This window comes from Alosa pseudoharengus, unplaced genomic scaffold, assembly GCF_046254945.1.
Source record: "Alosa pseudoharengus isolate Yale_2024_CS ecotype anadromous, Long Island Sound unplaced genomic scaffold, YU_APseudo_1.1 YU_APseudo_1.1_scf_12, whole genome shotgun sequence".
Lineage (NCBI taxonomy): Eukaryota > Metazoa > Chordata > Actinopteri > Clupeiformes > Clupeidae > Alosa > Alosa pseudoharengus.
In genome coordinates this window covers 14970685-14983249 of record NW_027468587.1, presented here as the reverse complement: position 1 = coordinate 14983249, position 12565 = coordinate 14970685, and the positions used below count along the sequence as shown (strand labels likewise).

Sequence of the window (12565 nt, the reverse complement as noted above, 5' to 3'; positions counted from 1 at the left end):
CATGTCCAGTTCATTGCTCTGCATTTTCAGTTTTCCAACTGCAAAAAGAAAAAGAGGGCAAAATTATTATCAATATGCATCTATTGGCCATGTTTAACTAAAACAGCTGATTAAGTTTATCACATTAAATGTTCATTTAAATTATTTCTCCAGAGACCTAATTAATACTGTTAAGCTAAAAATATTATGATTTGGCAACTGAATTTTCTCTATTGCTTCAGGCCTAGTACATTTATCACAATAGAATTTAAAATGTCAATCATACAATTATATGACGCCATTTTGCACCTCAATAACGGCACATTCGTTTAAATTCCACACACTGCAACCTAAGTCCTCTTGCTAAATCACAACGAAAGATTTTAGATAAAAGACCATGGCTTTCTCAGTCAGTAAAGTTATGAGTCCAATTATCCTAATTGTTTTATCAATACAGTAGGAATATCGACGTAAACCATACACAGTTTAATCTTTACACGTTTTGAATCAACTTAGCATGCTAGCAAGCGTTTCTCATGAGAAACGTTAGAACTAAACTTCATTAAGAGCTCATGAAGACAACTGCTATTGGCAAATTTATACAGCCTAGTTCTAGACCCCAGGCGCCACCACTTCCTCATAACTTCGATAACAAAAAATATCAAAGGGCTTGAATACCTAGAATATTTGTTTTCTGCTCTGCATGGTCTGAGGCAATGTTAACTCGCATAGCTGCTAGCTATCAGTTAGCTGCAAACTGTTAGCAGCTAGCGCATATATCGGCCACTTAGCAAGTTGAACTTAACATTACCCCAGCTGTTAATGAAACCGAATGTACAGTTTTGCACAAATGCTGTTAGTTCAACCTATACTGTAAACATTTGACACATTAATACATACTGTAAACTTACCGGACAGAGCAAGTCACTGGTGAAGCTGCATTACACTCCCATCCCAAAAGTCAGCCACACCGTAACACTGCCGACCGTTGGCTGTGGAATCCAGAATGCTCCCTCTGCTGACTGTGCGCGTGTGCACTGCGTGAGTCCAGTTTACTCAGGTCTGAGTTGTGAAGCTTACTCGTGTATCTCAAGTTTTAGACCCCATTGATGCAAGTTCGGCACATTACTAATGTTACTCTAGTAACAACACTAGGTCAGCCTATAGTAAGTAAAGTATACTTGTGTTACTGCAGTAAGATGTAATGTTATTTTTTACAGTGTAGGCTATCACCCACACGCCTTCATGAATTCATAACAGTGGCTGACTGATTTCACCCGCCATGCATTTGGTCGCCCTTACTAAGATTATTTTTTATATTAAGCCTATAGGCCTACTATTTTTCTTGTTGAGTTTAAAATTAATTTTAAATAGGCTTTTGATGGGCTGTTAGCTTAGGCTACAGGTGGGGAAAAGTGGTGACATAGGCTAGCCTTATTTGGTCACTGAATAAATGTATTTTAATTCCAAAATGATAACGTTTGATTATTCATTAGGATTCTGGTAGGCCTGAATATTCGGGATCTCAAAATCATGCGCTTAACCTAGGCTACTATTGCGTCAATAGCGGAGAAAATGACAGCCCATGCCCATTGCCATATAACTAGGAGATATGGAGAAACACTGTTTGTTAAAGTTATTATGCTCTCAGTTCACAGTTTACTGTGTTAACTGACCCAAAGTATGCATTTAAGTTTCGTATGCCTGCTGTAGGCCTACGCCTAATGGGAAACCTGCTTCCCTCTTCTCAGGGATAACAAATTCAGATTTTTAACAAAACCCGCGCTTACTGGAATAGCTGCCCATGATATCATCATAGGATAGGCTACAACCATACAACTACACACAAAACAAAATATAGCATAGCCTACAACATACAAAATGAAATGAATAGGCGTCGTCTAGGAGTAAAAATGTCCAACAAACAAACAAAATCTTTGTTGACTGTCTGCACGCAACTTCGAAAACTTTAGTTAGGAGGAGTAACCTAAATAATTTTACTTCAGTTTTTTTTGTTTTTGTTTGTTTGTGTTTCTTTGTTGTTATTTGTTTTTTGTGGGTAGCCTAACTTTTGGGCCTAACTTGAGGTGCGTCGATTCTGTGCAGCAGATACACTAATCTAGGCCTACTACATATCCCAGAATGCCACTCTGTTTCTACGACACTACACGGCACATTTACGTCAAGGTCTTTACGGATACGTTTCGAATGGAGGACGATAGCGGGTGCACACCAGAAGTTACCAACATTTATTGCATTGCCGGATGTAAGTTTATAAGATGTATATTATGCGCGTTCATTCTAACTAAATCGATATTAACGTTAGCCCTATACTTGAAAATTGTGTTGAAGGAATTCGACCGTTTTACTAGTTGTTGACGAGTGTTGAGTCTGGCTAACTTTTAGCCTGCAACGTTAGCTGCGTGGTTAAACCCCTCGTAATATGCAACTTGGACATGGGTAGCCTACACTGCCCGGACTTTTGCTATGATTATGGTGCACATTAATGCTTTCACGGTGCCATTGTTTCGACATCCCTACACAAACTTTTGCTTTTGGACTGAGCACTACTTTTTGTCAAGAGCTTGTATATAATAACGAGACTCGACCCTCTTATGTACAGTATGTGGAACGTTGAGGTCTTCTGCACATCCCAAAAACTCAACAGGGTTTATTATCACTGGTGGATAGTTTATCTGTAAAAATGATTCCTCGTCCTCCCTGACCCACTCTTTCCCAGTTTGAGGCGCACAAATCCTGGCACTGGAATATAATCAAACCACCCTAAAATATCAAAACAACTTAACAGCTGTGTGGCCATAAGAAAATGACTTGTTAGTGAGGCTAATTGGAAAGAAGGCGAGGGAGCATAAAGATTGGACTTTGGAGTAATAGAAAAAGGTTATGTGGTCTGATGACTCCAGATTTACCCTATTCCAGAGTTATGGGCATATCGGATTATTAAAGGAGATGCATAAAGAGATTCACCCATCATGCTCAGAGGCCACTTGCTTCTGGAGGCAGTGTTGTGATCAGGGGTTGCCTCAGTTGATGAGGCCCGGAGTTTGTGGCTATCAAATGTTGTCAGACTACCCCAATATGCTGATTCATCAGGTTATTCCATTAATGGATTCTTTCCAGGGTGAAAGTGTCAAGTATAAGTATATATACACTTTTGATCCCGTGAGGGAAATTTGGTCTCTGCATTTATCCCAATCCGTGAATTAGTGAAACACACTCAGCACACAGTGAGGAGAAGCACACACTAATCCCGGCGCAGTGAACTACCTGCAACAACAGCGGCACTCGGGGAGCAGTGAGGGGTTAGGTGCCTTGCTCAAGGTCACTTCAGCAGTGCCTACTGGTCGGGGTTCGAACCGGCAACCCTCCGGTTACAAGTTTGCGCAGGAAATCATGTTAAATATTTAAATTTATTAGCAGACACTTTTGTACCAAACAATCTACATTACATTTTAACCAAGGACCAAACGAAACACACAAAAGAGGTAGCCTAGCTCAACCCTCCCTTCAGTATTCCCAGAGAAACTCCACACAGGGTTTCATTTTGTCTGGCAGATAGGCTGCCCCACTTTGTTTGTTTCCAGTTATCGGAACGTGGGCTGCTACAGAGACCGGTGTTTTTTTTTACAGTGTACTCCGGGAATTGGCAACTAGCGGATCATGAGGAGATGATTGCTGAATGTGACAAAAATGTTATGGACTTGAAATCGTGTATGATCGCTGACTGCGCCTTTAATCCCACTGAAAGTCTTTGGAATGTGCTGGAGAATCATTTGCACTGATGACCACTGGGACTGGGCAGTGTATGTTTGACAGTGGAATAAATTGCACAGGAATTGTTGCAAAGCGTTAGCCTGGCGAGCCAGACCCACATTATAATGTAGGGTCTGGGCACTCACCGTTCGCAGTGCTCAGTCCGAGGGTCGGGATAATCAGTTGTCTTTCAAATTCCCTCTGCACGCAATAGGACGCAATAGGATATTTGTTTTCAAGTAGCAGGGAATTCAAGCCAAACCATTGCAACTCTGCCATCAATCATTATGTTAAGCCCAACAAACGACTCTATACACGATTTCAATGCCAGATTTAGTTTCAATTTCTAGAGCTCACAAGTCAACGGAGAGTTGCTAGACTAGCCCTGGCAGCAAATGTAATTTGCTGCCGCTTGGGGCGCGTCTAGATTTCTAGGCTAGCAAAGCGTAATCTGCTGTCATGAATTGTCTGGTACCTGATATCATATTTGATATGCATACATGTTTGTGTTTGTAGGCTTTTGAACATTTAAAACTTTTGCAAAACAGTGCAATTTAAAACTTTTAGTTGGTGAAGATTGCTTTATTGACCACATACTCCGTTTTCTTCCAGTCAGGAATAAAAAATATGGAGAACTACAGCAAAGCACGAACTGTGGAGCAGCCATGCAACTGTCCCTTCACCGGCCTATCTAGTGAAACACCAGAGGTTCGAGTTAAAGACGGTAGCAAGATCCGAAATCTCATGCGATTTGCATTGAGTCGCATGGAAGACAAACCATCCTCTGCAGAAGGCGAAGGAGATGGTGAGGAGGCAGAGCCGAAGCAGTCTACGGAGAAAATATGTCGGCAGATCATGTTCACCGGAGTCGGGCCAAGCGTGTCCAAAGCCATCACCTGTGTGGAGATCCTGAAACGCAGAGTGCGTGGCTTGCACCAGTACACCCGGCTGCACTACCGTACCGTTCAGGAGGTGTGGGAGCCCTTAGAACCTGATGCCGGTTTGGACAGCTTGACCGTCAACAGAAATGTACCAGCTATATGGGTGCTCCTCTCTAAAGATCCTTTGGACACCAACCAGCCAGGTTATCAAGCGCCAGGCAGCTTTGATGCCCTGTGGGCCCAGGCAGCCAAGGAAGAAATGGCCAGTCAGAAACACGGACAGCGGAAAAGACGAGGAGGAGGAGGTGGTGGTGGAGGAGGAGGAGCGGGCCGTGGGAAGACAGGCAGCAGACAGGCAGGACGCCCCAGGGAGCCCTGGAAAAGCCAGGGGCGCGGAGGAGGGGGCGGTGGTGGACAAGAGTAACATTTTGCCCGCAGGGAAAGTGGGTAACCATGAATTGTGACTTTTAAGTTCCAACATGAAAGCCGTAAGAGCTGCATTTCCAGAAAGACAGACTTCTCATTAGGGACTCTAAAATTGAAGTAGTCACTTCAAATGTGACTGGTTTTGAAAGTCCTCATCAAATGTGTGAGATATGTGTTATTGTGAGGAAGACAACTACGGACTGACCATAGCCACAGACCAAGTCTGTGAAACCGAGGGAGTTGCCAGTCCACTAGTACAGGAAAGGCATTGTCGCAACCATTTTTTGTGCTATAACTTAACTTAAATGCATAAAACTGTGTTTGGTAAAGATTTAAGGCGTTACTGAAAATTCCAGTTAAAACATGACAAGGAAATATCCTGTAGAGGTGATTAGATAATCTTTTGAGTTTATAGACAATCTCTGTGACTGGGTAGTAGTGAATTGCTACCTCTGGAGTTTATGCTGACAAAGGGCTTATAAGTAGGACTTATTTGTCACTTCTTGTGTCCATCGTCTTATGCAAAACAGAGGGGAAATTAGTTGTTTTGAATGACAAATGTGACACGGAAGAAAAAGGAATCCACTGGTATCCTATCCACTAGTGGTATAGTGACTGCAGAGAGAGTAAGAGAGAGACTGCCTCTAGGTAAGAGCAATTCCAAAATCTGTCCATTCAATTTATTTTCAGTAAGCCTAGCTCTGCTTGATCTTCCACACATTATGAAAGTATTTAGTGTTCTTTTGGACAGATGTCAGAAATTATGTCATCTTTGTTTCTGTCTTCATCTATAAAATGTTTGCCTATGTGCCAATTGTCGATAAAATTATTTTTGTTTTAATGTAATATCATTTTATGTGTGGAGCTTTTCACAGTTTTATTTTCAAATTGTTATATAAAGATCAGATCCTATTGAAACTTGCCTGTAATTCAGTAATAGGGTGGGGTTGTGTCACTGTTGGAAATAAAAAAAAAATCACTGTGCATGAATTCCAACAAAGCTATTGTAATGCATAGCAAATAATTTGCCATGTGTTTGTTTGACGTACCTGTTAGGTATGCTGAGTGCTGTTATTGTTTAGTGCACTGACTTTTGGATTCATGTTTTCCAAGAATGGCTGAGAATGTAAGACAAATTGCACAGAGATTAATTTTGTTTACCTCTGTCTGTTCACTCTACCATATCAGTTTGATGGGTGCCAACAGAATCATTCTGAAACTAGTTAATCACAAAATGGCAATATTGTGAGGAAGTTCATTTAATGGTCTTTCAGAAAATAATGGTACTTTTGGTAAAAAAAGTGCCTTTTACTCCAGGAGTAATTTCAGGGGAAAATAATAAATAAATCTTGTTTAAGCTTTAAAAGATCTGGCTCATGTCATGACCTCAACCAGACTTGATTTCCATAAATGAGGAATGGAGTCCTGAAGACACCTTTCTCAAAGAATACTCCATGCATGTGACACATGCAAACCGGATAATTTGCAGATGGGTCTTTGCTTATTTGGGTGCCTCACCAGCAGCATGTTAGACACTAGCAGCATCAACATTGTCTGAGCCCCTGGGAATTTAAAATTTTGACACTCAAATGGTCAATTAATCTCAAATTTGGGCTTACACAAGATGGACTCCAATGTCCACCATTACGAAATCCATCTTTTTTCATATGTTAAAGTAGAGAACCAGACCCAAATTCATTCATTACATTCACAAATGAAATAATGTCTGTTATGTTTGCATATCTCCATTAACTTAATCTGGCTTTTCACCACATATACTGAATCAAAGGCCAACATTTCTATACTGCTCAAAAACATTAAGGGAACACGTACAGAATACACAATTGTTAAAACACATTTTTTGAAACCTTCCACCCTTTTCTCCATTCTCAAACTACATTCACAGAATGTCTGACAGTTCTTGCAAAATAAAACACTCGCCTCAAAAGTTTTACTTGTGCTCAGAGCCAAACAGTGTCAGAGTACCGATCCAGTGTATGATTGAAGTGTTCCCTTAATTTTTTTGAGCAGTATACTTTGTTCAGTATCCAGTAAGAGTTTTCCAACACTGATGTAGTAGATGTACACACACAGAGCGAACACAGTTGTTTTAAAAGCATATAACTGTTAAGGTTGCAAAGGTGTGATGATGTAAGCTTCATGTAAACGGAAGTGGTGAAATTAACCTTTTGAAAGCCAACACAAACTGCATCTAAAAACATTTTTTTCCCCTCATAGGTGAAAGTATGTGGGTGATGCCTGTAATTCTAATCTGTTTGATATGCCTTCCTAGTAAGACCCATCTTCTACTTTGAATGCAACAAATACCATGCAACAGCCATACTATGCATTTAATACAACAAATACCATTCAAATACCCAGCTCTTGAAGTATGAGCATCTTAAGAGAAATTATTAAATTATTGTGGGTGTCACTGCTATTGTGCATTTGCTACAATGTTGTAAAAACTGGACACAATTGTAAGCAGTGACAGAAAATGATAAAAAAAAAAATAGAATTTCTAATATGGTTTATAATCTTTAACTTATGATACATCTTGTTTTACATCCCCAGGAGTCTTCTGTATAGAAAATAAAGGCAAGTTATTCATCACAGCCTTCCCTGAAAATGTAGCTTTCTACGATCCAGTGCCTCACGAGCACATTCTCTTGCTGACGGCTGTCACTGGCAACACTAATGTATCCATTTGTGTTGCGTCGGTGGAGAAATTGTCGAAGACTTTGCAAGCTGCAGCCACAGAGATGGTGACCCTGGAGGCACCTGTTGAACTTGACAGATCCCAGTTCTCCCAGAATTCAGTGGTCATTAGAAGCACAAAAGACATAACTGTTCTGGCTAAAAGTAAACGTAATGACATAGAGCAATTACTAGTGCTCCAACCTGTAAACAGTCTAGGGTCATTGTACTACATTCCCACTCTAAGCCTAGGTGAGGGAAGTCAGAATCTGCTGGGATATGAAGATTTCTATGGTGCAACGGGGAAAATAGTCATAATCAATTCAGAGAAGAAGAACACTGTCAAAGTCAATTTCAATGGGGAAAATTCAAAGCAGGAGCTCGAGCCATTTTGGGTTTTCCAGGTGAATGTCTCTGACTCTCTGCCAGTCAGCATCACTGCGCAGCAAGACATAGTGGTGCTGTTGACCCATCCCTGCTCAAACACAACAATCTGCAAATGCCAGATGGTGGTGACCCAGTTACGACCTACGAACACCTGGGGGACAACCTTTGTTGTCCCCAGTGCATTTAATAACACAGCTGACAGCACACAACATCTAATTGTCACATCTGATCAGGGTGTCACTTTTAATAGTACACTTCAGATTGGTACTGGTACCAACTCTCCATATTCTGTCTCCCATTTAGTTTATGATCTGAAAACCCAATACCTCAATTCTTCTAGACACTTCTCTGTCACACTCATCCAACCAGGGCACATCTCAGAGCTTACACCAGTATCAAGCTTTTCAGCTTGCTACCTTTTACCTGAAAAAACCTCCATCAGTAAGGCATTAGTGATAGCCCCAACCTTAAACGTGAGTCAGGTGTATGTTGGGAAAGACCAGATTAGCTCAGTAGTGGAGTGGAAGACAGTAGATTCACAACCCTACTCCTGGGCAATGATTGACTTACCCAGTGGTGAGCATCGGGTAATCTGGCATCCCTCTACCAAGATTGGAGTCTATGTCAAAGATGGAGAAAACTGGAGTGAAGCAATCAGCATAACCACAGAACCAGGTAACCCATAAAATGAGGTTACATTCACAGACGAGCATACAATGTCATTGCATGCGCCAGGATGCTATGTTAAAGATTTCATGTGTGTGTGTGTGTGTGTGTCTATATGTGTGTATGTACGTGTGTGCGTGCACACGTGTGTGTGTGTGTGTGTGTGTTTGTGTGCACATGTGTGTATGTGCGTGCACACATGTATATATGTGCATGCATGTGTGCACGTGTGTGTGTGTGTGTGTGCATGTCCATGTGCTTGCATATGTGTGTGTGTGTGTGCATGCGTACATGTACACGTGTGTGTGCGTGTGTGTGTGTGTGTGCTAACAGCCCCACAGGGTTGTTTGTTGGATCAAGCAAGGTACAGCGTGATGGATCAGTCAGGGACCTGGGCTGAGATGGTCGGCCATTGCCAGCAAGAGAATGGTGAGCTACTGAGCATTAACAACGAAGGCATCCTTCGAGAGCTGTCCCAAAGCCTGAGCAACCCAAGCAAACAGGAGGAGGTCTGGGTGGGCCTTCGCCGCCGCCTGCTCAACGGAGAATGGTACTGGTTGAATAAGCAGCCCATGAACATCACCAAGTGGTTCCAAGGGGAGCCAGCCAGCTCCGAGGACAAATTCTGCGCATCAATGTCCCTGAGCTCTGACAACAAAGAGAATTTCCGCTGGACGAGCCGCAGCTGCTGCCACGTCCTGAAGCCTGTCTGTTACAAACACAGCGTCTACTTCCCTTTGACAGCACCCACATAGGGAAGTATCTGAGGGAAAACTCCAGTCATACCCTACTGTTAAAGTGAAGGTTGACTGTTGACTAGGCAACGGCTACACATCAGTCTTTCTACTCAAGGCCCTTAATACTCTGTGTTGTTATAGTGTAGGCCTAGTTATCGACTTAATATCTTGAAAGTAGTAAAGTTAAAGTTAAAGATGATAGTAAGAGTAAATCAGTATAAAAGCATTAGTGTTATGTTGAAAGTAGTAAAAGCACAGGAGGCCGTCGTATAACTATAACCCCTTTAATTATTCAGCATGGTAGCAAGTACAACTCCACATCCAAACTCATACTTATTCTTTCTCTTAACCAGCTACCACATTAGGTAACATTACACTGACACCTAGTGGTGTAGATTCAAGCGCTTACACAACAATTCCTTAGGTCCTTAGGTGTTTAATTTCAATCATTATTGTCATTAATTATTACAGCTATTGCTGTATTGTCATTGGTGTTATCTGTAGTGTTCATTTGCCATCGTAGTTGTACTATTTACATGTGATACACAGATAAAAAGGTTATTGATTGTGTAGAGCTTTTTAAATTGTTATTACTTATAATAATAAAGATTTTGTTATTACAGTGCATGAAAATGCACTGTACTGTTCTTCCTAGGCTTCTTCTGATTACAGTGCATGAAAATGCACTGTACTGTTATTCCAAGGCTTTTTACAGTGCATGAAAATGCACTGTACTGTTCTTCCTAGGCTTCTTCTTCTTCTTCTTCTAACGCAGTTAATGCAGCTTCAACTGTTTAACGTAGAAACTTCATTCAAACTGCGTTGCGTAGGTCTTACTTACGACATGTGGGCTTTGTATTTTTCATCTTTGTAACTTTTATACTTTTTAAACTATTAATTAAAAACTGTTCAAAATTTCCCCATAGACTTAACATGGGCTGATGACATCACAATAGAGCCGTTAAGCAATTAGAATCCTCATCTCAACTGCCAGTCTCAGGCTTTAAGCATACAAACTGGCCCTATTAAGACTACACATCCTGTCCAACTGCTTCCTCTGCCAAAAACTGTTTCAAAATAAAAGTCCTCACTACAATATTTCATTAACCCTTTCGTGCCCGTGCCGAACATTCCATTTTTGGTGCTGGATGACCTCCTCACACAAAAAACCTTATTTCTTGAGTATAATACATACCATCAATGGGATATACATACCATTGTAATCAGAAGGATCAGTTCTATGAAATTATGTAAAATACATATGGTAATGTTGATATAGTAATGAACAGTATTTGAAAATCCTCTCCAAATGTATATCCGGAATTTGTCAAAATTTAATTTCATTCACATAAAAATGAATTTTCATCATATTTCTCTACAAGATAGAGAAAAATATAGAGTGTATGAAATGTTCAGCAAGTTGTGGGCTATTTAACACAAAAAACTGTATTGGAATATCATTAACCTTTCAAAAGTTATGATATTTTTAGTGATCAGTGTAAAAAAATGCAGGAAACGGGATTTAGAATGTTGACAGAATTCACATTCACTTTCTCACCAACAACATAAAAGTATGCATAAAAACTAATAATCAAGTCAGAAACAATGGTTTAGATGTATTTGGTCTATAAGAATAAACCATTTATTTGTATTTAAGCAAATGCTACAGTCAATAAGAATGACATTTAAAAAAAACATACTGTACCTTACCAGTAATACAGGAAGTAAGTATACTGTATTCATTGAAGACCATTTCGGAAAAGAGACATAAAATACATTTGATTCAACAAATACAACTTCCTTATATAAATCAGTATAATATGAAAATTATATACATATATAAAATGTATTATTATTCATGAAAAGCTAGGAATACAATCAACATCACTCAAAACTCAATGTGTTCTAAACATTTGAAAGTGGATTACATACTTAGAACAAGCCTGTGGAGAATAAACACATACACACATATACACACAAACTCATAACCACACACACACACACTTACAGAGGAGGATAGGGAAAGGTGGGGTGGGGAACCTGAAGGTTGAACACAGAAGAGCTATGACTCATTACTAAACGCATCCCTTTTTGCAGAATGCCAAATCTGACAGCAATTTGTTTATAAATAAAACAAATTTGCCTACCGTTACACTCCAGGGCCATACAAGCTACTTTAGTTTTATTATGTACGTTGTTTTATAACAAGCTCCTGCTGTACAGGAATATGTACTTGATGGGAAGACGACAGAGTAGTAGTTGGAGCAGCTGAAGGTGAGGCTGAAATTTCAACGGAAATGCCTACCAGCTGTTGTGATAGATTTCCTCCAAATTCTTTCTGGTTGTAGCTACCAAACCTAGGTTCAACACCAGATTCTGCATTGCATTGTCAAACTTGAAATAACAAGAAGCTACTGACAACGGCAATGTCAATGGAGAAAAAGTGCTTTCTGGTATTCTGCGTTTTTTGGAGTACACAATATGTATTCATCATTTGGTCAATGTCCCCTGATCCCTGCCAAGACTTGGTTCCCCAGTAGCAATGGATATTAGGGAGGGAAGTGAACCCCATGTAAATGATCAATCCCAGAAACCTGTGAAACTCTTCTGGGGTCTTTGTCCCATGCCCCTGCACTGTTTGCATATGATGGCCTACTAAGCACAAGCTCCCATTCCCTCCGGTAAAACCACATATGCCTGGGACAACAATGTGAGTAAAAAAGAACATAACAAGTCTATTTCACACAGTTTTTTAGTCTGCACCATCCTACGCATGGCACATAAATCTATACCTTCTTCCTCCATCCCCTCATGGTCTTCAGCATTGTGAGCGCAAGCTCATGAGCAGTCAGCTACCTCTTCAGGCTTGCGAGAAGGTCTGTGTAGGTCTTGTCATCCTCCATCTGAAACAAGAGCGAAATCATACAAATACCTTTTATTAATGTAAAAAATAAAATGACAAAACTACAGATTTGTGCATGTATGCACACAAAAGAAGAGGTAGCCTAAACTATTGAA

General features: G+C 40.4%; 2 protein-coding genes across 3 annotated transcripts; both read left to right on the top strand.

Annotated features, from left to right (window-relative positions):
* The first annotated feature begins 2173 nt into the window (after nucleotides 1–2173).
* On the top strand, nucleotides 2174–6472 carry rpp25l (ribonuclease P/MRP 25 subunit-like). 2 transcript variants are annotated; one of them, XM_076279432.1, is made up of 2 exons: nucleotides 2174–2245; nucleotides 4370–6472. In XM_076279432.1, exon 2 carries the CDS (start codon nucleotides 4381–4383, stop codon nucleotides 5056–5058), a length of 678 nt encoding a protein of 225 aa, XP_076135547.1. In that variant the 5' UTR covers nucleotides 2174–2245; nucleotides 4370–4380; the 3' UTR covers nucleotides 5059–6472. The 2 variants fall into 2 exon arrangements, with proteins under 2 accessions (XP_076135547.1, XP_076135546.1); XM_076279431.1 differs by having other exon boundaries at nucleotides 2177–2245; nucleotides 4366–6470.
* Nucleotides 6473–9184: 2712 nt separating this feature from the next.
* Nucleotides 9185–9565, top strand: LOC143119616 (C-type lectin lectoxin-Phi1-like). The gene has a single exon (XM_076281238.1). It carries the CDS (start codon nucleotides 9185–9187, stop codon nucleotides 9563–9565), a length of 381 nt encoding a protein of 126 aa, XP_076137353.1.
* Nucleotides 9566–12565: the final 3000 nt, after the last annotated feature.